Below are 27,416 nucleotides of genomic sequence, written 5' to 3' on the forward strand. Positions count from 1 at the left end.
ATTGCACAATGTCTAAATTTAAAACTACCTGTGTTGTGCATAACATCCCTGGGCTAAAATATTTTCTTTAACTTCTTTAACTTTCTTCCCTGTTTGGGATCAAATGTATAACTTTTTAAAAAGTTTCTACTTACAGGAAAGAGGCAGTCAGCGCTCTGAGCTTGTTAACTGGGCAGACCTGGTAGTCAGGAGTTTAAAGTCTCTCAAGCATTTTTTTTCATCCCATACTATTAAAACATCACCAAAAACAAGACAATTTTGTGTCAACAAGTAAAATAAGAAAACGAAAATTTACTTTTCAATTCTGACAGGCTGAGAACTGAGAAGAGAACCAATGCCCATTCCAGGATTCTTATTACTCATTAGGAAAAACATGTTCACTATGTACTAAGCACAGCGGATGCGTCCATGTATTGTTTTGCCCAGAAACCAAATAAGGTCACATTACTCAGACAGCGAAAGGACTGGAAACAATGGAATGACTGTAAATGTGCAATTACAATGGCTTTGCCGGTAAATACCAAACAAATTGTTTTAGCGAACATAAAAAATACACCCAAACTCTGATGACCTAGCTTCTATCAGAGTGAATAGGACAATCAATCACTTCCCAGTCAATTTTCTCTTATTGTCGCTTTACTCTATTCCACAATGTTTCCGGCATTTATTTCCAAAATAAGAAAGAAGTGGTTTATGACATAGTTTATGGCATGTTAATACAAATAAATAAACATCAGCAGAAAGTGTTTCTAAGGACAAACTTTACTCAGTAAAATCACTTGGGAGGTATTGTTTGAATAATATGTAGTCACTGTGCATATTTTAGCTCCCAAGCTACTGGTGAAACATGAAAACCAGAAAATACCATTAGCACCTCTGTGTGAAAGGGATACTTTAAACGCACTGCAAGCTGAGAAAACTCTTTTGTAAGATAAGACAGGAGAAGTTACACTGGCCTTCTAACTGAAGTCTTTGAAAAGGAGTTACAAGCTTTTTTGGGGAAAAAATATGGAGACAGATGTATATCTTAGCACTGTAGCACTGTACAGAGCAGTTTACTCCTGCATTAGATGATCAGAACCATGAATCCGGATTCCTTTTCAGTTATTCCTTTACAGTTATTTCAGTTAACTTCATTATCTGGAGAATAATACAAGATAGTGTTGCTACGAGACCCATTGATAGCAAAAGTAAGGACATAGGCTAGCCATAGAAGCCATGGAAGAACACTGCCACTGCCAGGAGGATGATGGCGTTGGCATTGACCACATTCCTCCACAGGGGGCGCTCCGACGTGTCTGTCAGCTTCTTCTGCATCTCAGCCTGCTCCTCGGGACTCAGCTTTGGGGCTTTGCTCTGCTCGAAGCCACAGAACCAGTTGTAGGCTTTCTTGCAGAAGCCCTGGTCCTCAGAGGGCTCTGTAGACATAAGAACAGCAGGTAAAGTACAGATTACAATGCACCCTTAAGTCACTTACCTTTGTTTATTCAATGTTTTCTTTTCTATATATACATAAAATAATGGGGAAAATGCATTCAAAGACATTTGACAGGCCACCGTGCTCTCCCGCCTGGACTATTGCAATGCCTTTCTTGCAGGCCTCTCAGCCTGCACCATTCAACTGCTGCAGCTCATCCAAAATGCAGCTGCTAGGCTGAGCTACAACCTCCCAAAGTTCTCCCGCGTCACCCCTTTACTGAGATCCCTCCACTGGCTCCCGGTCGCAGCCAAGATCCGCTTCAAAACTCTGACCCTCACCTTTTCTGTTGCATAAAAGACCGCCTGACATACCTCCAGGACCTCATCCTGCCCTACACACCTGCTCGACAACTTCGCCCTGCTATATCCGGATGCCTCGCTCCTCCCACCAACAGAACGAAAGGCCCACGCTCCTCTCAACATCGCTCTTCCATCATCGCCCCCCAGTGGTGGACTCCCCACCCCCTTGAGAACAACTCCTTCACTCCATCCTCTCAGACATGGGCTGAAGACACACCTCTTCAAACTCTACCTGGACTGACACCCTTGCCATTTGACCTTGTAAATCTAAGATTCTTGGCTAGTACTTGTAGTATCTCTTACGTTGTATCTGTAGTACTTTTTTGCCTAAGTAGTATAGCAGCACTTTATTGTCCCAGTGACTCTATTCGTTTTATGTAAGCTTAGATCAGATTAGTTCTGTCTTGCTACACTGACCTTGTGCTCAGCTTCAGCACTATCTGCATTGTATGACCTGTACACATCTTGCCCTTGTGCCTGTTGTTTGCCCACTATATGCACTTTTGTACATTGCTTTGGATAAAAGCGTCTGCTAAATGAAGAAATGTAAATGTAATTTGTGCTATTTCATAGTTTTGATGGCTTTACTATTATTCTAAAATGTGGAAAATAGTACAGATAAATAAAGAAAAGTGTGTCCAAACTTGTGATTGGTAATGTATATTCAAGCAGGCCTTCTGGAGAACAATAATAAAAAGGAAACACGTTGCGTGCTCCTTGCCAATGATTGCATGATTTGTGGTCACAGGTGCTCAGGTAACAGCCATTGAGCTAAGCCCAAGTTTTTAGTTTGTTTGTTTTTACTTGAAAAGTTCACAGTGCTATGTAACAAGCTATAATAGTAAGCAAGGCATAGTGGTATTCCAGTCAGTTGAGCAGAAGACTTTGGTGGCTGGATATCACATAGTTAAAAGCAGAAAGCGCTGTAGATGCATAACTTGTGCATATCATTGTACAGCTGTATTAATTTCTCACTTTCAAAATAATAAAAAAAAGACAAATGTCAAATTTATCATTAAAAATACTTGTGGGACCTGTTGGATCCTCTCTAACCAGAAAGCAGTGAACCCTCCATCTATATTTGCACCTCCTCTGAAATTATTGATGTACACAGTGCTTTAAATTAAGAAGGACAGAGGTATATGACATAGTGAAAATATTACAAAGTCTGTGTGTTTACATAGCTTTCATAAAAAGTCTGGATCTAAATGCAATTGCATAATTTAGCATAACTAATTTTTCATCATTCATTCTTTTTTTCAGGGTCAACAATAGCTGTTATGAATTGAAAATTTGAGCCCACTTTTAGCTTTGTTCTAAACCGCAAAAGTATGACTAATAACATGACTTGGAAAACAGGACTAATGAGTCATCTTGTTTAGATGTTTTCATCCACTCAGTGCTTTGTCAGATTTGGATTTAGAACAATTGAGTTTGTCCCCATTAAGCATTTTTATTTTTGAATTGAAAGAAAAATGAACAAATACTTGAATCACAATTATGTTATAAATTAATTAATTTTTGGCCAAAATAGTACAGTAGGACCTGAACAAACATAATGTGTTGAGTGGGAGCCAAAGTTCCTTTTCCAAACAGAACAAATGATTATATTCACTATAAGTGCACAAGCTGATAGATGCGTATGTTCTAAAGAGTAATAAAACATGTTTGTCTCCTTTATAGTCTTTCAAAATGCATTTACTGCAATGTGGTATTGTAAAAGAACAGTGATTTCTTGGAAATGAGGAGGGCTAAAGTCTATAACATGATAACAAAAAAGCTATGTACACACAATGTATCAATGAATTAGTCACAATGCCAGTGCAATCTATTGTGCCTTGATTCACTCTACAAGATAAAGAAGTCATTGACTTGCTTTACTGACAGCTGTGCTGAAATTTATAAATGTATTCATAGGAGAGCTTACCACTGCTGCCATTGTAGTCAGAACTGAAAAAGATCTTAGGGGTTTGAATACAACTTCACATTAAGGAAACAACATAATTGAACGTACAGTCCAATTAAACGGTATTAAACGGTAATAAAATGCAGATGCACACAAGGAACATAATGTGAGGAATCTATATTGAAATTACAATTGATATTAGAGTCTGTACATTCAGATCAATCTAGTGAATGTTCCCTTAGTGCTACAAGTGTAGAGTCAGCATGAAGAATAGAGGCAATTTTGATAGACACCTACTGTTCTATAAAACAGATGTAGTAAAAATCCCAACCCATGCTTTCAGGGATGCATTAGGCTAATATCCACATAAATATTCAATGAACACAAATAAAGGGCGATTCAGTTCTTGGAACATGTAAGTAACAGTGACCTCCAGGCCTCCCGTCACAAGGCCTTGCTTTGCCAGCAGATGAGCTCACAGAAATATGCCCAAAGAGGGCCTCCACACCGCCATGCGAAGGCTAAAAAATTATGCTCTGTTATAGTCAATGCACCACACAGTCCCATTCCTGCTACCCACGCAGAGCCAGTTAATGAGATGCCAGTTGCAATGCAAAAATGCAGATTCAATGCAGCCACAGTGAGTCTGAAGTTAATGAGTTAATGAGTTACGAGGAGTAGTTTCATAAAGCAGGCAATTATCAATATATCAATATATAAGTCAATATAAAGTAATCACAGAATGCAATGGCCAGCATATTGCCTGGCCCAACCCATGAAGACGCATGAGGAGAATGGTAATTAGAAAAAAAATATTCTGCTATGTGACTATGTAACGTGAGAACAGAACTTGGAATTTGGTATTGCATAAAAACAATGTTGCTCTGCACAGCAATAGACACGGCTAAAGGATTGAAGACAGCGCAGTAGTTGGAGGTGTGCCAATGAGAGAAAATGTCTTTTGCTGCTGTTAACTGTTTGCAATTCAAGCAAAAACATAGTTGGCAGTCCATCTGAAGAAATAACACACATGCTGTCATACCTTGAATAGGTGAATAAAAAACAAGTAGGAAGAAGGTACAGTATATTACTGAATTAGTAACATGGCAGAGCAGAATAGAGCAAAGGTAAACTATTGTTCAGAGTTTATGGTGGACTATAGCATAGTTATCAAGCTTATCCAAATGCCACTTACTTAAGTCAAATTTTTTTGGCAGTAATGATAAAGAGTTACCTATGATCTACTCACAGTAAATGAAGTGACTGTAATTTACATGAATGACATAGATCATTAAAATGAATTGTCAAATGAGTGGTAATATCAGGTCAGGAAGAATGAACCCATCAAGTAAGTAAATGTACTGAACAGCACTGGTTTTCATTTTTATGTTGTGCAACATAGCTGTCCGCTGAGATACATGCTGCGCATATGCGTAACGAGGCAACTTCTCATATTTGGCAGCATTATGTTTATGCTCCAAGAATCAATATGTATCTATATATATAAATATATAAATCTATATTTATATACTTTATATCTAATGCAGTATGTAATAAAACTACTACTTTATGGTTGTTTAAAGTTTAACAAAAGTGAAGGTTTATAAAGCTTCCACATGGTGCTCACTTTATGCCATACCTTGTGCTAATAAAAACAGCATCAATGCCTTTGAGAGATTGTAAACTTTCCACACAAATGCAACGTTTATACTTTAAACTGGCTCACAGGGATTCAACAGAATACTGAATGGAGCGCATCTGAAAACTTCCCTCCCGTTTTAGCACTCTCACCCAAATTATACATATGCATATGTGAATAAGAAATGTATCTAATCTATCTTGGGCAAAAGTACATGGTTATGCTGTCGCTGAGGAACAGTTAATAGTTGTGAATTTCACCCACCACAACTTGTTGTTATAATGTATTTTACCTTCACTGCAGTGGGGAGTGTAACTAGTGGTTGTAACCAGCAGTGTGGGGAAGTAAGTACAGTTTGAAAGAATCTGAAGTGCTTTTCACCTTCCACATCCAGGCTGTGGGAGTCTGCCTGTCCAGTCCAGTCGTCGGCCTCGAGGTCCACCCTCTCCTCAGTGCTGTTCCTGAGACTCCAGCATAGCCGGTACAGCTGGCACAGAGGGACAAAGAGGACAAATGGGGTGAGCAGTGTGGAGCAACAAGGAAGCGAGCAAGAGAGAATGTGAACACAGTACGTCCCATTTTCTCAGGTGCTGGAAGGAAAGTGGCACGTCAATGAGCTAAATCTTTTGGATGTAAGAAATGCATATGAAATGACTACAATAACTTTCTTAATGCATGTTTCGGTGAGTCGTGACCCCAGGATGTCTGCTTGTTAACGAAACAGTTCGATGACCAGCACATGACAGATATTGATTGTTTGTCAAAGGTTTGATGCTGGTACATTTCCCTGTTAATTTATGTGTTGCATGTAATTATTTAGTGAAATCACTATTTTTCTAAATTAATACAGGGAAATTTGCATTGGGGATTTATCTGATGGACATCCACCTTGGATAGGATAATCCCATGCGTACCAACAGAATCATTTTCGGAGGAAACAGTGTGTACTGTTGGTATAAATTTTAAACATACATCATACACCACACCTACAAAATCTATACATCTTCCTAAAGGTCATATGCAGTCGCATCTCCCCGACTGCACATGGACACAGAACATGTCACCCATTCAAGGCATACTGTGGGTGAACTGCACTCACATGCTTGTCATCAATGGGCTTGGTCATTAGGGAGATTCCCAGCACCAACAGGCAGGTGAGTCCAAACAGCAGAAGAGCAAAGTAGAGATAGTGCACGCCACAGATTATTTTGGGGCAGTTGCTGGGATTGACACAGCTGCCAGTTCCGAAGGCAAACTCTGCAATCATTCGCACCAGTCCAACGACCAATCCAATCACCAACCCATAGAATGCGCCCTGTGAAAGGGAAGACCATTAATTTTTAACAATATTAAAATAATCAGCTAAATGCCAGCAATTAGTTAATTACAAAAACCAGGAGTGGCAAAGAATGTGCAGTTAGTATTCTCATATACTGAATTTCAAAAAGGGACTGACTGTCTAGATGGCTTTAGATAATTCTCTTGGCATCAATCCATGATTATTCAAATTTAAACAAATTCTCCTAATCGAACTTTATATCCTCTACTTTAGCTAGCTAACAATGGTGGGCAACAAACTATCAATTTAGTTATTAACTTTTTTATTGGAAGGGGGAGAAACTAAAACTCTATGACAGATAAAGTCCTTTGGTTGAAGAATGCAGGCTACATGTTTGTCAAAATTGTGTGTTATTTCCACCTTATGCTTAGAAGCCAGTGTTGATTAATGAATGAATGAATGAATGTTGATGTAATTGTAATTGGGCATCTATGTGATATTAAAGGGTTTTGTCTTACATGAAAACATATGGAGCAGGGCAAGTAGATTTCAAAAGGAAGTGACACTAAGGACGTAGGGCTCATTTGTGTTGCAATGAAAGCAACAGTCGGTTTTAAACCCACAACGTACCGGCTCATTGACACGCTTGCAGAATATGGCAAGCAGGAAAACTGAAGCAATGGGTGGGCCAAGGTAGCTGGTAATGGACTGGATGTAGTCAAAGAGCTGGCCGCTCTGGGCTGTCTGAACAATGGGAATCCAGGCGATGCTCACCCCGATCAGTGCCAGGATAAACAGCCTATCCATGAACAACCACAGGCACAAACAATTTCACATATAAACCCACACATAGTTAAATGTATGTAAAGCACAGAGAAGTTTTCTCACACAACCACAAACATACATGTGCACACAGACACCTATACTGTACCCTCACTGGTACACTAAACACAGACCCCCTTGCAGCATGTGTCAGGTACCTGCCAGCGATCATCAGCTCTCTCTCAGAGGCAGAGCGGCGAATTTTGGTGTAGATGTCCATGGTGAAGAGGGTGCTGGCACTGTTGAAGATTGAGGTCAGTGAACTCATAAGAGATGCCAACATCACAGACAGCATCAATCCTCTAAGACCTGCGGGGAGAGAGGAGTTATCACAATGGAGGGAGGCAGACAAAAAAAGACATTGTCACGCAAGAGAGATTTATTTGGTAAAAAAAAAAAAATAGACCATTATATGCGTCAAGAACGTGATACTGGAGACATAAATTAACTTGCATTTGTGCTATGCCACGAGAGTACTTCTTGCATCACCTATGTACTTTTTACTAGCAAATTACCATTCCAGCTTTCCGTTCAGTGTATACCTTGATATCAAAGGATTGTGCAGTACCTCTGAATATGAAAAAATTAAATTATAGCACTTTGCTAACATTTACATTTTCGTGAAATGTGACGTCATTCCCTACTATGCCTGGCACAGTTACTGTCTATTGTATAGGTTAGCTGTGAAAAACACTTATATGATGATTGTTGCTGTATGGTGAGAGTCCTTTCTTTGAGGAATAAAGGGATTTGGCCCCCTTGAGCTTGAGTGGGTATCAGAATCCTTGTCTAAAATTGATGTTCGTCACTTCCAGCCATTGAGAGCTCCTGGGCCTATTAGTAATATCTGTCTTCTATATCTGTTAAGAACATAGTCATATTACAGATACCTGTGACAATAGGGGGAAATGAATTAAATCTGGGGGCTGAATGCATCCCAGTCTAGCCAACATTTATCTGTCAGCACAGCATAAGATCACTTCAGTGAGGTGCCAGGGGTCAGAGCAGTCAGGTGAAAACTTCTGTGGGACCCTCAGAAAAGTGAACTTGGAATAACATCATGCCAAAGTAAAGTGTGGTTGATTTTTTATTATTTCTAATATATGTATGACTGTAGAATGCAATTTCCATGAAAAGGAACATGGCATATGTACACTAGCAAAGGACAAAGGAATAATCACAACGCATCATTTCAGTAAACAGGAGACCTAAGAGGTGGACACAGCCTGCGAGAGTTAAGCGAGCTGTGCACTAACACCAAAGTGCAGGTGAGGCTGTGTAGCACTGTCACTGTGCATAAGTGTGTTGTTTGTACACAGTTCTCTCTCAATAAGTCTACAAGACATGTGCACCCACTTAAGACTTAAGATACAATCCCCTCCCTGTCTCCTTCACTCCTATTAGCAGTAATGACTAGCTGCAGATAATGTAAAGCATGCTATGCACACCGCTGCTCCATTGGTTCCAATCATACAGAACAAAATTTGTAACTTCACACATGCAAGTTGTCATGATATTAGGTTTTGGATTTCATTTTCTTTCTTCTTTTTTTCCCTTGACTTTTGATGTCTTCTATTTTTTAAGCACTACTATTACTGTTGGTACTGTTACCGCTGCTAATAGTGCCATGTCTACTGCTGCTACAGCTTCTAATAATACTGCTGCTACTGACTCTGCCATTTTTCCTGCCACTTTGTGAGAGAGGATCTATCCAAGGAGGAAAGGAGATCCTTGAGAAGTATAAAATCACTTTATTATCTGAACTCATCTGCCACGCATTAGCTGTATGAAGGTACTGTATGAATGGTGTCCTGGATGGCCTACCTTGTGGCATGAGGTCCACCACCAGCTTAGGGTAGGCAATGTTGCTGCATCCCACACTGGCTTGACAGTATTTCTGGCACTCCTCTGGGACCACACAGGCCACCACATCTGGAAAACAAGACAGCAGGCATGCATCTGTCAGAACTCATCATACAACATGTCTGTTCCCCTGAACACTGCATCCATCTTTAACCTGCTGCAAGGCATACTGTATGACAAGTATACTAAACTGCTCTGATTTCACAACTGTAGGTCTAGTCTGCAGTGTAGATAAGTGTTTCTAAATCCTGGTCTGCGGGATCCAGATACATCCTGCATGCTGGTTTTCATTCAATTCCATTCGTGTGTGTGTGTGTGTGTAATGTTTTTAATGTATGTCTGATGGGCAACATGCAATTTGTTGCTATGCTGTGCTGGTGAGTTACCTATCGAAATGTACTGTCCTCTCTACATACCAAGCATCATGTGTCTAAGACAAATTTCCTTCACAACAGTAAAGTTTATCATGATAGATGTTTATCTGCTACAGATTGTGCTGTTGGATGAATGTCAGCACTGACAAACAGACTCATGACTTCAATTCATTTGTGCTAATATTTGCTGCTTAAACCCTGGAGGTATGCCCATACAGTATTTAGTTACCAGCTCTATGAATCCTACTTCCTTGAGCTCATGAAGACCAAAAAGCAGCAAACACCCTGGGTCCCCAGTACCAAGACCAGAAACGACTTGTCTGGACGTATGCCCTACCTCCATGGTTTCCTCCATTTAGGAGGATACTCTAATGTGGATGATCTTTTGCATTCTAGGTGAATTGCATTTGTGTCTTTCACCAGCAGGAGCCTATGGAGTCTTACGCTTATGTTGCTCTGCAGTGACCTGCCCCTTAAGTGGCTGTTTCCTGACTCTTGCCTGGCTCCTCCCTCCCCATGGCCATTATTCTGACCTGTGTACAGAATCCTGCTGATCATGCCAGGGAACACCATCAGAAACATAGGCAGCAGCTTCAAGTAGCCACACATGATGCAGCCAGCCTTCACGTGGGACATATTCTTAGCAGACAGACAGCGTTGCACAATGACCTGAGGGAGGGGCAGAGGCAGTGGTATGTTAGTGGGAGGAAGACAGGCAAGCGGGGTCAGAGGAAGAAAGCAGCACAAGCAAGTGTGACCCAGTGATCTAGGTGATGGTGTGGGGGGGTTAGCTATGTGGTAATTTCGCTGTGCTGTAGATAGGGAGACCGGTTTTAGATTTCCAGCACTGGCAAATAAACTTGTTCCCTCCTCCAGAAACTCTGGCAGCAAGAGGGGTAGGAAGGGAAGGAAGCAGGAAGTGAATGGGCAATATTGCTGCAGGGCAGGGTAGGGCAGGAGATGGAGAGAGAGCAGGAAGGAAGGAGGGTAGTGAGGAAAACAGGCTGCAGTAGGAGTACAAAGGTGGGAACAAGGCAGACAGGACTGGCTGGGTATTGGGGTTGAGGGTGGGGTGGGGTGGGGTCACATGCCACTGCTAAATCCATTTTAAAATGTTTCCCTGTGAAATGTAGTTGTGCTTCCTCAATTTTGACAATTATTCTGAAAACATAAAAAACCATGGCCAAAACCTCACTGGGATGAAAAGGAAGAAGCTTTGAAAAAAATAACAGAGAATGCACATTTTTCTGCACATTCCTATTGAACATGGGGAAATTTATGATGACCCAACAGAGCTGCCAGCATTACAATTTCATATTGAACACAAAAATGCGTCCCACTTCCTTTTGGTTTATGTTACTGAACTATTGATATTATATCATCTGCACACAGCACTCTCTTAAACAATGTGCAGTGCTACTCTAGATACAATACAAAAGATATTTAATTGAATAAAAATCATCTGTTGGCAGTTTTCAATATTGTTTTTAATAGTGTGCGTTTGTGTGTCAAGACCATGCATGTGTTCCTGCCCCCTAAGGACAGCTGGTGTGAGCAGTACCTGATCAGTACACCAGTACCACGTAGCCAGGATTGTGAGGCCAAAGATCAGGCCAGGCCAGGGCATATCTCCAGTGAGGGGGTCTCGGAAGATGTGGAAGGCGTCCGGTCTCGGGGTGTAGCAACGTTCGCTGATGTTGGGATTGATAACCGTAGGGATGGCCTCCATGTACTTTTTCACAAAATTGTCATAACCCCCGACCTCAGTGAAAGCTGCAGAGACAGGAGAGATTTTGCGTGTCACTGTGATGTGGCCGTAATTGCCATGAGAGAGAGGTGGAGGCAGAGGGGGAGGAGTGCTCACCGAAGCCCATGAGGATGAAGGAGCCCACCACCATGATGATCGTCTGCAGGGTGTCTGTATATATGACAGCAGCCAGGCCTCCTGCACACACAAACACACACATACACATACAGCAATTAGTAACACATAGGCATGAAAAGCATACGAAATACAACACAGATATAGCCATAAACACAAGGAAGTTGCAGTGAGTAAGTTCCCCTGCCATGGCTAAGGGGTTGCTTCAACATGTCAGTACACTTTTCAGGGCACCACAGTTTTGTTTGTCTTCCGCAAACTATTTGCATAACCTGATGGCAGCACATATTGTATCTTTCAGTGCTTTCCACCACAGCAACAAGGTATTTCCATTCCTGAGTTTAGCTGTATACATAGGCGGTGTCCATGCCATGACACACCACATAATGCTCCACTAGCTTTGATTTAGGCTGGGGAGTAGTCACATACCCTAGCACTGTCTAAAGAAGCCATCAAGCTTCGCTCTGTTAGCTTTTCAGGCCAGTTTCATTCCATTTTTTTCTGTTGTTGCCCGCATTCAAGCAATTCATACTGTGTACACACATAGTCATATTCAACACAATAAAAAATTCACTTTGCAATCGACAGCCGCTCTCTTATTTGTTTTTTGTTTTGGGGAGGGGTGCTCTGTTTGAGCAGGACATACCGTCTACCACGCTGGTCTTGGACATAAGCCCAGCTGTGCATGTACTTGATTGTTTTGGCAAATCAATCCTAACAAGTTAATTTTTTTAAGCAAAAATACACTGGTTTGGTTTATATCCACCTCCAGAGCATTGTTATTTTTTTGTATCACACAATACAATATGCATCAATATATGTGTAAAAGTGAACATCGCCAAAGGGCATTGTGTAGCTGCCAACTGCGTTCAAATAAAGATCACGTATTGATATGTTGGAGATAAACATAAGTTAAAAGCTTGCTCTTATCAGAGAATACAGCAGATTGACTGACATATCATGTGCATTAATGCAAATGAAAAAGAGAATCAGGCTTAATGACAGAGCCATACATGGAGCGTATCGTGACATCTGACAGTGATGGAGTAAGATTCATTGCTGATTGCCATGGAAAAATAGCTTGAGGTAAGCAGACAACTTGTGAGTCAGGACAGATTGTTTTTGAGCAGTTTTCGATTATCGTATGCTGATTTCAGTGTCATAAACAAAAAGGACAGACTTTACCCTTTTAGACTTGCCTTACTGTGGAGATAAGAATACTGTACTGGAGATTACAGGAGCAATTATGCCTTTATTGTCCTATTACCTACTGCCTCACTGAAGCATGGGTGTGTTTCTATTGGCTGAGAAATGGTATGTCTGGCCCAGAGTGTTTCCTTATGCCTTTTCCCAAAGGTGTGCTAGACAAAAATGAATGACAGCATGACTCAGTCCTTTACTGAGGCTACATAAATTTGCTCAGTCCCCTACACATGGGTAGCGTTGTCTACACAACACAAGAGACACAAATAGCTCAAAACAGATGAGACAGACACAGGCCACCTGAATGCTTGACCTAGAACATACTGTGAGATGAATGAAGCCTACACTCATCTGGGTAACACTCACAATCCTAATGTTGCAGCCTAAAATTTAATTCTATATAGTTGTGCCATAGTACTGCTGTGCTAGCTTGAAATTAAGTTATCCATGTTGTTATTGATATGAATCAAATCTGACTGATACCTGTTAAATTTGGCAGTTGAGATTTATAAAGCTGTTGGAAAATCAACCAAAACCAACCAACACTAATGCTGCATTCACATCATATCAGCGTAATTGTACAAAAGTTGTTCTAATCCGCAATTGGTAGTTGGAAACTCAGGTATCATCTCTGAGCCTTTCTGAGGTTTCTCCTACTTCCTGACCTTTGATGTCATATACCATGGAAATATTAAGACGAATGGCCACAATTACAGCCATGGCTAATAACAAAACCATAATTTTACTATAGTTAATTTTAACTATATGTAGATATACTTTTTTATTTATTTGCAGACCTGCAATATATATTTATGCTATTGTTAGTAAGTTGCTTTTATCCAAAGAATAACAGAATCATTTGAAAGCTAACAGGTTAACTGTATCACACAAAATAGCTTTCTTTACTCCTTGATGTCCTTCAGAATGAGGTAATATCTATTAATTGTGAATAATCTGATTTTTACTGTCACAAGCCTCAACAAGAATTTACAAATGACCTCAAATTTCCAGTTTTGACTATTCCTAAAAAGTTGAAATCGCATGAACACTTGTTGCTCCGAGCTGTCACTCCAGGTTGTCAAGTTGTCTCACCAATTACACCGAGGTGAAGTGAATGCACCCAAAGAGCAATTATTCCAACCCTAAATATATCCATGCATATATCTGTAGACAAGTATATACATTGTCCTCAACATGCTGGATTTGTCTTTTTAGCTTTTTAACTCAGTGTTGTATATATAAATATATAGTGACAATCCAATATATAGTGTAATAGTGTAATTGCGTAATAAACATAGGAAGAGGAAATGAGAGAAAGATAGGTACACAGATGGGCAGATCTGCGACAGAGGGAAGGCCAGCTGTCAGACAGAAGGACCTGTGACAGTGTAGAGAGCGGTGATCAGCAGCAGCAGAATGACCGCCAGATAAATGTTCAGCCCCAGGGCCTGGTTGATGAATATTGCCCCAGAGAACATGTCCGCCTGAAGGAGAGAAGAGAAATGAGGGATGCTGAGATGGAAGAGGCACACTGTTAATGTCTTTGAAATATTAAATAATGGCATTCAAATATCAGTACTACATTGCATAGAGGGCATAATGTAAAACATTACATGTATGTAGGCACCAATGCAGGGACTCACAGAGATCTTGGTGAAGACGTATAGGAGCAGGGAAAGTACTGAGAGGTAGATGCGTATGCGTTGTCCCCCAAAGCGCTTCTTCAGGTACTCAGGCATTGTTACAACCTAGGCAGATCCAGCAGAGCACAGAACCTGCGTATGAGTCTCACAAAGAGCACACAGATACAGGTGACGAAGCACACACGTGGAACTCAAAAAGGAAGTGTGTACAACTACACATTTCCTAGGGCAAAAATGGGCACACAGAGGAAATGCAGGCATTGGTAAATGTGTACACATACAAGCAAAGGAACACACATGCACAGACATAGACACACACACACACACACACACACACATACAGGTACTTACCCCAGCCTTAATGTAGATGGGCACGAAAATCCATCCCAGGATTATCACCACCACAAGAGCCTGCAACACAGTTTCACCTCAGTCTCTGCTAATCAGACTCTCAATGATACAATCAAGACTTTGAATACTGCCACCATTATTACTCCTACAACAGTAATTTTACAATAAAATGACTTCATTAGTCACTTGTGATGGCACTCACGTTCCACTCAAATCCCCCAATGGCGATTCCAGCGGCAGCGCCAGTCCCAGCCAGTCCCACAAAGTGGCCACTACCGATGTTACTGGCAAAGAGGGATGCGCCAATCTGCAGAGGGACACAGATCAGCCATTTTCGGGGAAACAGAAACGCAGGCAATCTGTTTATTTAGGAGTCATGTCACACTGTATATTTTCATATGGTAGCCGCAACTGAAATATATATATATATATATATATATATATATATATATATATATACATATATATTTCAGTTGCGGCTACACACACAAAAACATATTCTGGGCAGTAATCGGTGGACATACCTACTCCAACCCATTTTATCCTTTCTGTTTTCAGTGCTCCACTCCATGCATTATGTCAGAGTGAATTTGCAATGATGAGATGAATAGAATCAACTGCTATATATAGTAGATTAAGGATTAAGGAAGTTACAAAACCTCTTTTCACATGAGATCAGGTTGTTAAATCCCCTATGATACTGGTCATGAACCCTTGGAGTAGTGGAATCTGTCATTACCAGCAGTGTTTTGAGGCCATGATAGGAGGGCCACAGTCCTTTCAAAATGTTTTTAGAAACAATGACTACAGAGGATGGAGGGGAAGCTGATAAAGGTGATAAATACATCCATTCTCATTGTCTGCTCTCCTTTACATCTGACTGTTCTCTTTAGGGTTATCCCTTTATTATTTTCCCAACTTGCTTTCTTCCTTTTCCTCACAAATATAATCTTTCTTTCCTCACTTCTTTGTCACCTCTTTCCTGTAACATTCCCCCTTCATTACATTTACATTACATTATTGACATTTAGCAGACGCTCTTATCCAGAGCGACTTACATTGGTTGCAATTTTTTCACGTTACCCATTTATACACCTGGATATTCACTGAGGCAACTGTGGGTTAAGTACCTTGCCCAAGGGTAGTGCCCCAGCAGGGAACTGAACCGGCAACCTTTCGGTTACGAGTCGTGCTCCTTACCACTATGCTACACTGCCCCTTCATCTCCTCCCCCTCGCTCCGTAATGAGCCCCACTCACCGGCCACCACACCATGCTGCGTCCTGCCAGAAAGAACCCGCCCACCGTCCCACGGTTGGTGCTTAGCATCGCCTGTCAGAGCAAAGAAGAAGAACCATTTCAGTAGTTTCCTCCAGCATGTAGCAGCAGTTTACCTCTGTGCAGTCATGTTATTATAATCGACCTGAGCAGCAACACAGGCAATTTTGTAATAAATAATATATTATAATTGCTTCACCATGACTTAAAGCAATAGTATGTTTTTATCCCTCTTCAGGCTTCAAAGGATGACAGAATATAGGTTCTGGCAATAGGTTCCACCTAGCTGTCAGTACTTGTGGCCAAAGTCATCAAATAGGGAGAAATCAATGGTGTTTCGATGCAAGAAATGGCTTCCACTGAGAAATGCTCTGTGAAAATGAATGCTCTAGTTCTTGTGATTGCATCATATCATACAGGTCTGTAATTACAGCTTGCCTATAAATGTACTTGTGTTGAATGACTGGAATGGAGCATGCTGTTGATGCGCTTCATATCTATGTTTTCATTATAAGAGCAAATGACACTGTTGGTTGTTTTCTGTTATAATGTATAGTCTAGTACCATATGCTCTCTGAAGGACGCACATGCGAAGAGTCATTCTGACAAACCTGGACTGGTTGTGACAGGAGTTATGAACATCAGCCAGAACTTGCAGACCAATACAGTGAAGTGATAAAAATGAATAGAGTGATTAAAGAAAAGTGCAAATTGTATAATCCTGCAAAACTACAGCGGTTTCAAAGTGATCCTCAGGAGAGGAGCTGCATCTGCAGGTTATGTTCTGCAGGGGTTGACAGAGACAAGAGCAAAGACATGACCTACACCTTTTGGCAGTGACATACTGCCAAATATATACAGCGGTATGCTGATCACTGAACACAATGTGAAGCCAAGTCCTCAAAAACATCCTGGAATTCAGATTGTTACTGTTTGTTTGCCTGCACAGTTTTACATCCTCTCTGTTTTCAATGACAGTGCAAAGGTTTTTTGTAACCTCTTTTTGTCAACATTTTGCCTTCTTTTGGTTCACCCAGACATTAATGTTTCAGGTATATTGAAAGTGAATCATTGGGGGAACCTACTCATGCATTACACAATGTAAATAATGCATCTGAGTAGCTAAAACAGGAAACATGCTGATATAGCAATGTATTTAAAGCATAAATGTCATAAAGATTTTTAAAGTGAGAAAATGTGTGAAAAGAGACTTAACCTTTCACAAAAAATGTCTGTGGAAGTTTCATTTTAAATGAATCCTCAGGAAACATCTTGCATTGTTTGATATTTAAAAATGTAAGCATTTTTTAAATTATATTACATCTTTACATGCTAAATGGATTCATTTGTCATTGTTGCTGTAGTTATGTATAACAAGCCAATCTATCTTCTGTATTTTCTCATTGCAGAAAAAAAAATAACTCTGCTATTTACCAGTGCATCTTTCATAATGCCAAGATGCTGAGAACATGTCTGACAGTTAATTGTGTTGAATTTTAATTAGTGTGTGCACAATACAAAAACACTGATGGCTGGACAAAAGGTGGCCGGCCTATGGACAGTAATGTTAACCAGCAGTTAAACAGAAAGAGAGCAAGAGCACAAGAACTCAGGAACTCCACTGCCACTCTTTTAAACTATTCATGAGAAATGTGAATTAGCACTGCATTCCAGCAAAATGACCCGGTGACCAAATCCTGTTTTTTCCAGCTTGACACTTTATCTCCGATGTATTACGTGATACGCTGTGCTGAAAATGTCCTTGTGTTTGTAGCCCTTGTGACGTGCACTTTATGTGTGTTGTCATGATGGCCTTGTAAATCCCCCAAGATACTATGAAAGAAATGAATAGATACAATATTGCATCAGAGCAAGCTGAATTCTCATGTGGTAGCATGGCAGATCTAACTGAAGCTTGTGTGAGTATGGGAACACAACAGGGAAAAAGCAGTCAAAAGCAATGACAGCATGCACACAACAGTAGAAAACTGGCCCTTACAATATCACAATTTCTCTATAGCTTCAACCCCACCTCTATGCACCTTTGAACACAAACCAACAAATTCATTTTCCTCTGCGGTAAGTGAGCAGTTTTTCTTTTGAAATCATTAATTAGAACCATAGCTCTTCCTATTCACTTTTAAGACTCACCAGAATACTGCCAATGCAGTTCCGATGCAACCCAAAAAATAAATGAATGAACATGTGACATACACTGTTACACATCCTACCCATTTTATAGTATTCAGCAACAATTTTTAATTATTTAATGGTCATACCCAATAAGTAAATTGTGGTTTTCCTACAGATAATAAAAAATCAGGTATATACATAAATTATGTACTATATGCAGCAGTTGTTCCATTAATTTAAGTTCCATTAATTTTTGTGGTAGCACAGTTTTTCGACCTCAAACTACTACTCATGCACACATACACATTTTCTTTTGGCTCGATAATTATAGATTCACTTTCCAGATTCTTGTTTTTGTTATGGAAGTCAGGGAATAACTGGTGCAAGCCATTTCAATCATTCTTATGGAAATTCTAGGTTATATGGTTGTTTTTTCAATGTCCCTGGAGGCGAAAACTGTGTACTCTGTGATGTTGACCAAGGTTAACTATTGCCAAGCCAGTAAACACCACTGTTAGTCACAGTAAAGTTGCACACCGGCAAACTGGAAGATTCAGACTCACCCATATTCCAACAGCCAGGACTACCAGAAAGTAGATCACAATCACTGAAATATCAGCTGGGTTGTTTATGGCCACGGTCGCATTGTTGCTTCTTTCTATATTACGGACCCAGGAAAATCCAAAGTACTCCTCTGCCATTCTGCTTGTTGATTGTTGTAACAGGGGATAAGGAGCCAAAGTACCACACTCCCCTGTTCTTATATATTGATCCAGCAGGTAACCCCTGTGAGTATAATGTGAGTGTATGTACGCTTGCGTGCGCTCTAATGAGAGAGAGAGTCAATGATAGTGTGCTTGGAAGTGTGCATGGATGTGTGTGTGTGTGTGTGTGTGTGTGAGTGTGTGTTAGTCAGTGAATGTGTACTAAAGCAAACCCCAGACTTATTAATGATCAACTCACCAGGAAACCTGTCAAGGAAAGAAATGTGTTACCGTAAAATAAATCAAGTAAAAAGGTCGGCATTTGGGATATTTTCTACACAACAGAGGTCATCAAGCTTATGCGTAAGTATGAATCATGCTCTTGCAAAGTTCAAAATGTTTTTCATGGAAAATTAATGCAGGAAACAAACATTCAGATCAGCATTTACGATGTCGTTTTCACTTGGTGGAAAGGCTAAAGCCAGCATACAAAGTGGGTGACCAAGCCCACATTGAGAATATCTGGTGTAGACAAAGTAATTTGTGTGGGCCTTTGATGTGGGTGAGCATTTCTTGCCTCTCAATCACTAAACTTGGGCACTTCAGCCCAAACTTGGCTGAGAAACAACTATATAATCTTGGGCCCTTTTCACAAAGGCATGCCAAAAGAAATGTTATCAGGACACTTGGGGACTTTGACAAAAAAGAAAAGTTCTTTTTTTCGCTGATATAATGATATGATGGTGGCCTGACCAAAGAGTTCATTACTGTTTCAAATGCATTATTATGCCTGCAGGGTTTGTGGTTATGTAATGTAATTGCACATAATGTGCCGTCAATGAGTTTTGTCAGATATCCACAATCATACAGATGGCAAAAAGAATAAACTCTGAGTTCTAATTTTCTACACATACATGCACACACACATGCACACACACACACATACACACACAGACACATGCAAGAATATATATTGATTTATCTAGATTGAGTGCACTTGAGTATTTCATATTCGTTAAGCTTTGCTGTATTTTCCCCTTTTTGCATAAAACTCACCACACTTAGATTCAAGACTGTATTTTACCACACTTATTTAAGATTTAAACAATTCAGGAAATATGAATGTCCACACAATCAATGCATGAAGGTTGCAACTGATGCAGGGATAGTGGTACTTAAATTTGGTTTGGAATCTGATGAAGGGATTGCACCTGGCCACAGGCTGGGGGTGTTAATCCCCAAATTGGACATCATACAAAGAAAAGACACAGGTGTTGGAGAGATGCTGTGAACAGCTGACACTGAATAAACGTAGGAAGTGGGATTTCTATAGCTGTGGATATAACCGGTTTGTGTAAATTCGATTGATTGCATAGGAATTGTATGAAAATTCTCCTCCCATATCTTCATTTGGAACTGCAAATAGTATTATCAGAAGCTGATACACCAGAGTCAAAAGAACCACTGAGAACTGGAGTTTGGAGTTAATATATTACACTGAGGCTATGAAGACCATGAGGACTATGAGGATCAAATCTGTCAAAATGAAAAATAAATACATTTTCTGTATTAATGTTGCTTCATGGTTATTAATTAGTTTGTTTGTTTCCAAGCCTTTTATTTCCATTTCCATCTTGCCATACAATTCCCACTGGTCACTGATTCACAAGTGGGCCACTGCTGCTATACCCTTGGGGTATTTAACCCGACTTGCTGCAATAAATACTCAGCCATATGAAGTGACAATATGATAAAACTATAAGCTGTGTACAATAAGTCACTATAAATAAGACCAACGTAATATACAGTCTTCCATCTTCAAACCAAATGACTCAGTTAAATTCTGCCTGACTTCCAACTAATCATACTCTATGAAGAGAAAAACCGTATTCCTAAAGTTGTCTGATGAGTTTGTTAACATAATTTGTCACCAATTATGTGACAACCCGGTAATCTTTACTTTTCAATGGAAACCCCCTCCAACAGCTATGCATAATCAAAACACAGGAATGCAAGATCTGATGGGTTGATTTCAGCAGGATTCTGTAGTTTCAAAACACTGAATGAAGAAAAAAAAATCCCATTAGATCAGATGCAGTAAGCATGGCAGTCTTAGATCGCATTTCCTATTGATTAATTGAGCATGACCAAAATGTGGATAAAAACCTGTTTAGATTAAACAACAGAGTTTGTTCTGAGGCATTCTGAAAGGAAATAGTGCTATATCTCTCATGTTTTGTTACATCAGTCATCATGCTTTTTTCATTTCAGATGAGTGATAAGTAATGTAAATGCCAAATACTAAATAGCATTCTCATACCCAAATAACACAGAGCATAATAGGTTCATTTTTCAATCTAGCTACATCACAATTGTCCATCACCTCAAGTATTTGTGAGAATCAACATAAATTCAATGATTTGAAAACATATTCAATTCTATTTTGTTGAGGGACTTAACGTACAAATACTGTGCATTTAAGTGTTTCATAAAGATACACATTTCCCATAGCACAAATATACCTCTCAAGACCAAGTGGTTTAGACTGGGCCACTAAGGAAATGTGCTCATAAGATAGGTATTTTTAATTGTGTACATAAATGTGCACACCTGAAAGCCTACATTTGTTTTGGGATTCGAAAATGCTCCACATCCTGTTTGTGTGGCATGGACTGTGTGCATGAGCTGTATAGACTTCCGCTACCCACATCAGCTCCATCACTTATTAATGTGATAAAATGTTGGAATGTATCAAAGGTAGTCCTGTCCTGTACATCTCTTTCTTAACCAGGAAACTCACTTGCATTCAAGTTACACATTCTCTATCTCACGCCTTTACACACACGTACACACACATACACACATTCCTTTTACTAAATTAATACCTGCCAACTACAGAAGCCTCACAGGTTGAGATACAGAAGTTCTGGATTATTCACATTTAATTATGGCTAAAGCAATGATTATAGCACAGGAAATAAATAGTGTACACCATGTCCTAAAATATTACTGTTAATATAATTCTTACAATATCACTGCACAGGTCTTTGAATTGACTATTATCCTCATACTGTAAATTCTACCATCAACAGGATACAGAGTTTCAAACGGAAGTGTGGGAAATATAATTACAGGCAATCCCTCTCTCGATAAACAACCCTGCCAGTTTTCTCAGCCTGCATAAAAAAACCCATTGTACTTCCATCTTCCTGTGTGAGCTGTTTTTACTCATATAATGTGCTCCTGCCTCTTGGCACTCACTCACTGTCTCTCCCTTGTTTTACATCTGCAACTCTCTGGCCCCAAGCATCCAGAGATTCCCTTTTTCAGGCTCTTGCCTGAAATGCTGTCCAAATGCTGTCCCTTCATCTGGAAAACACACTCTTCACACTGTTCAATGATGGCCTTCTATAACAGCACATTTGTTCAATTGTGTCTTTTTTAGAAGTGCCATAAGAAAGCAGGAAATGGAACACACCTTCGAGTGTGAAACTTAAGCCTTTGGGAAAATTCCCTAAAAATCTCAGGAGAAATATCTTATGCAAACATGAGCTCGGTTGTAAGTTGCTCAGGTGGCGATAGATTTGGTGCTTGTATTGGATATTTTCAAGATTTCAAGGGCACCTCTTAATATAGTGTGATATGTGACAGGAACAGTATTTTAGGCTTATCTCTATTCCTGAATGACAGGTATAGTACTCATCATTTTCTGGGCTGGAATAGTGTGGTTATCAATGCTCAAAGGCTCAAACCAGAGAGTAACAAATTTGATTTGTCTTTAATTATCAAACACATACAAAATGCTGTTTACTACATTTTTCAAAATTTCATTTAGAATTTAGAATTCATTTTACACACATTATGTTCCTGGAAACATTGTTTGTTGTTTGTTTCCCAACCAGACTGTTGGGAATTGAACCTTATTTTCACACAGACACAATGTTATGGATCTACATTCCTGAACATGGCTAGAAATTTATTTTTTCTTTACAAACAATGGCAGATAAATATGAGATAAAGACAGATATTTTAATATGAATATAGTATAAATATTTATACATTTACATTTACTATCACATGCATTACAGTATAAGTAGTCAGCATTGTGACACGATTAACTCTGCATTAGGAATGACAGGACGTGGAGAAGAGCAGGATGCAAACCACACTTTTCAAAGAGGTGTTTATTAAGCCACAGGGAAATCAAGGTAAAGGAAAGAACAAAGGAATCTTCTTCAGCTCCTCATCACAAGTTCATTCTCTGAAACAACGAACTAAACAGATGACGACAACACAAAAAAATGATAAATTGTTTGATGGGAAAAATTCTTTGTTGCCATTTCAGATTTTCTTACAGTGCCTTGCCTTCATTTTCATTCCAAACTCTCTCTGACATTGTAATTCTGGATCAATGGAGGCTTTCTGCTGTAAACTTGAATGATCTGTATGCACAATGAAAACACAGAGACTTATAGTAAATGTTTGGTACATACCATTATGTAGGGATAATCATATTTTCCGTCTTACACTATACCTAATCACACAGCCAGATTATTAAAAAGTCAAAATTGCTCAAAAGCCTGCTTGCGAGAGCAACATCCCGCTGGAGATTTGAGCCCATACCCAGCTGGTTTTCCTGTCTGTTCTGCTACTATACACCTGAACACTAATTTTATTTTAATTTTAATTTTCTTTTTTGTAGCCAGGGTACATATAGCGTCAATTTACAAAATTATGCCTGAATTTACATATAGTAAAGGTAACGCTCACGTTAAAACAAGTGCAATAACTTCAGTAATAAAATATATCATCCCCCAGTTTAGATTTTACTCAATGGATTGATAACCAAGTGTGGAAAGAGGCACATGTAAGGGCACGAGAACACGTACACACGCTCACACTCACACTTTGGCTCACGCACACTGTGCACTTATTAAGTTATTGCCATGAAGCAATTGAGCGTATTCTGTGTAATCCCCGCTGGCCCAGCCCCTGACCTTTCCCCCTGAAGTCTTTCCTTATCTATCTCCTTCCACATCAATCCCATGCTTATGTAATTCCAATTCTGTTCTTGAATTCAAATGAAAGTGACTTTAGTCAATGATTGAATGCTACGATGAAGCAACTGAATATTGGTAAACCTACTCCTTCACCTTCTCCGCTCCATCATCATGTGAGGAGCAGAGAAGACGGAGCATTATCATCAATGTTTCTGACCCACACTGCTGCCCCCTTTTTTGTCCTTTCTCTTTCATTGTCTGTTGCTTTTTCTTTCTTTGCTCTCTGACCTTGTCTCATTTCTATGTCTCTTCTCTTATCCACCATAAGGCTGCTGCAGAAAGTGAATATAGAGATTATTTTGTGGTCAGTGTAGACCACTGTCCAAGGCTTGGATTTGAAGGAATATTCACGAGGAAGATATGTGTCACATTCACACTGGATGCACAAAATTTCTTGTTAAATCAGAGCATTTTAAGCCTGTACCAAATAAATGAATCATTAGCATGCTAACTGTTAACCGTGTTATGACTGAAGGTCAGTTGTGACATTCAGTCTGTTGTAGTGGCCAGTGATTCACTTAATCAGGTCCAGGCATTCAGGCTAAGCATCGTGTTTGATTGTGAGTAGTGACATGATTATCCTTCGAATTCTGATTCAAGGGTTATCATAATAACCACAGGAAATGGATAGAAATTCTGAATACAGTGTAAAAATCACCCAGTAAGAAGAGGGGAGTGCCTTCTCTCTCAAAAGACTTCCCTACTTCAGTGATGATGACATGAGAAAGTAGCTTAAGGCCTTCAATTTAAATCACCCCTTCAAAGCTGTCTTCATGTAGTCCTTCCTCTGTGGAGAAAATGACAGTTGACGCAAACCCATACCCTAGCTTGTGGCGTGGCAACAGACCCTGTCTAAAAAGAGAAGACAACCCGTTCAGAAACGATAACCAAAGGAAAATGTTGCTGCAGGGTTTTCTTCTAAACATGTACTTCAGATTTCAAGTTGGCAGCACGAATAACACCAAAACGTCCCTCCTCACACTGGAAGCAAGACTTTCAAGATTTAAGTGCAATAGATTCATCTGATTTTCAGTTCCCAATAACAAGACACTAGTCAGTCATCTGAGTTCAGCTGCAGCCATTTTATAAGATTGTTTTCACATTACGAGCACTTTCATCCTTTTCAGATTGTCTGCATTTGCTCCAGTATCAACCTGTGTGCCAAACACATGGCAATTGAATGTCATGACTTTTTCATGCTATTCAAATACCCTGCAGCATGCAAACTTGAATCACCACCAGTATGGAAATTGAATTCAGCCAGCAGTAGAATCCTAGTGTATTTCGCTGAAGATAAAAAGTCAGAAAACTCAGATGAAACTATTGAGTCAGGTTCAGCGGGCAGTTAAAGTGAGCTACAAGAACTGGTAGTTGTTCACTTACATAAAAAGGCTAATGAGTCAAAGGGAGAAAGATAACAAAAGCCTTCAACAGCAGCACATTTATGTTTTCTTTCATATAATGCTACCTTTGAGTATTTAGCAAAAGCTCTGCAATGTTAGACACTTTAGGCAATGTTACACACCAGTTTTTTTTTTTACTCTAGCACACTGATGCATGGCCTTCATTATAGAGTCCAGCAATCCAGAAATCTCATTTGCTTAGCAGTCCAACAGGAGCCAATAGGATATAACAATACACTTCTCTCTCTCTGAGAGAAGAAAACGCTTTTTGCTACTTTTATGTCTCATTCAAGATGAGCTATTTTGTCACATTACATGTTTGTAATTACGTATTCCATATTTTCAAGGTTTTATAGGCATCTGTAATTTTATTGGTAAAATTGTATTTTATCACAAGCAGGCAGCCCTGGAACATATTTTGCTCACAAATATTCTGCACATGTTGGTAGTGAATAGGATTAAGGAGTCAAACAAGAAACACAAAGTTATATAATGATGATATAAATATTGAATATAATATTACACATCTCCTTTTACCAGACCATTTGGGCTCAAAAAAGCAGAACCACAGATTTCAGTGTAAAGTATAGACAGTCAAATCTTACCTGTCAAGTACAGTACATTACCAGAATAGTGTAGTGCCACCATTTGCCAGCAGAGGGCAGCAGCCACATGGGTACAGTAAACAGCACATCGATACAGACAGAGGGAAACCAGGAGAGGCAGAAGACAGCAATGCAAGGATATATACTAAGTAACCACAGTTAAAAAGTGAGGGTTAGCAGATGAAACATGAGATACACTGTAGAATCATAGTGCAAAGTGGCTTTTCATTACTTTCAATAGACAGTTTAAGGGTAGTGCTGGATTTCAATATAACTTCTGTAAAAATGTGCTTTATGCCTTGCTGAAATACATCAGTTAATGAAAAAAAGGTTGTTGCTGCAATTTAGTGACAAATGGCTTTCATTGACTTGCACAGTAAGTATGAGAGAGGACCATTGTGGACGCTGAATGTAGAATTCAATTGACTGACTTCATCAAGGGTGTAACAGAATTTGACAGAACAGGGTGCTCAGTACACGCCATGATGTATTGGGAGGTATTTCCCAATTCTGTTCTGCCAGATTTTGTAAGCCATGACGTTGCTGACTATTACCGTGTCTCCATGGGTCCAAAGCTATACATCACGCCGGCCTCCTTGGTATGTGAAGCTCATTGCCTTCTTCTGGGAAAAGTAGACCACCTTTGGAAGGAGCGCTTGGTCATTGCATAAGAATAGATTCATTTCTTAGCATCAGAGTCATTCTGCAGGGATGCTTCGAGTGGGGGTTGAGGGGGCATCATGTTGCAACAGCTGGGGTGGTGAACACTTCACTATCCTCAGTCCCCATGTCACACACACACATACACACACACACACACAGATAAAAATAAAACAGGTTGAGATCATACAGTCAGTGGCACAGCACGTCAGTAGACTCATATTCCCTCTGACCAATCTCATGGCCCAGACGGATCTAACTATTCACTGCATTCGGATCTTTGAAAGTATAGCCTGCCACACCTAAGAAATGACAGGCATGTCCTCAAAAAGTTTCATTGGGTCAGTTTTTAGTGATTGTCCTGGAGGTTATTAACTGACACCAGAGAACCCCTGTGTCACCTCAGAGCAGTGTCCAAAACCTTAAACTAAAAAAGATTGGAGAAAGACATCAATGACCTCCTGTAACATTTAAGCAGTCTTTTGCACTAGTCTATTGTGTGTTAAGGCATACCAATCAACTCTATTGTTGAACTACAATGGCAATGGCCCAATACCAAAGTCATAGTAAGTGCCTGATCTGAAACAAATCAGTCAAGGATTGTTAATTAAGAGCAAAGGTTTAGCAAAGATACACTGTATCATTCTGTACATTGAAGTAACAAAGACAGGACTCACAACCACACACACAGCTCAGGAATGTGTAACTGTACAACAAAATGGCAGCAGTGTGTTGTAGCAGTAAGGGGCAGGGCTTGGAACCTGAAGATTGCTGGTTCAGCTCCCAGGTGGGGCACTGCTATTGCACCCTTGAGCAAGGGACATAAGATACCT

General features: G+C 39.8%; 1 protein-coding gene across 1 annotated transcript; it reads right to left on the reverse strand.

The window, feature by feature from the left end:
• Nucleotides 1-615: 615 nt before the first annotated feature.
• On the reverse strand, nucleotides 616-19,019 carry slc5a1 (solute carrier family 5 member 1). Its single transcript, XM_036528411.1, has 15 exons — nucleotides 18,715-19,019; nucleotides 16,001-16,072; nucleotides 14,944-15,048; nucleotides 14,742-14,801; nucleotides 14,391-14,495; nucleotides 14,126-14,231; nucleotides 11,527-11,607; nucleotides 11,224-11,435; nucleotides 10,196-10,331; nucleotides 9,250-9,357; nucleotides 7,584-7,734; nucleotides 7,234-7,402; nucleotides 6,424-6,639; nucleotides 5,706-5,811; nucleotides 616-1,418 (listed from the first exon to the last, which is right to left on the reverse strand). Exons 1-15 carry the CDS (start codon nucleotides 18,850-18,852, stop codon nucleotides 1,204-1,206), a joined length of 1,980 nt encoding a protein of 659 aa, XP_036384304.1. The 5' UTR covers nucleotides 18,853-19,019; the 3' UTR covers nucleotides 616-1,203.
• Between the last annotated feature and the right edge of the window lie 8,397 nt (nucleotides 19,020-27,416).

The sequence above is a fragment of the Megalops cyprinoides genome, chromosome 5 (assembly GCF_013368585.1).
Source record: "Megalops cyprinoides isolate fMegCyp1 chromosome 5, fMegCyp1.pri, whole genome shotgun sequence".
NCBI classification, from domain to species: Eukaryota; Metazoa; Chordata; class Actinopteri; order Elopiformes; family Megalopidae; genus Megalops; species Megalops cyprinoides.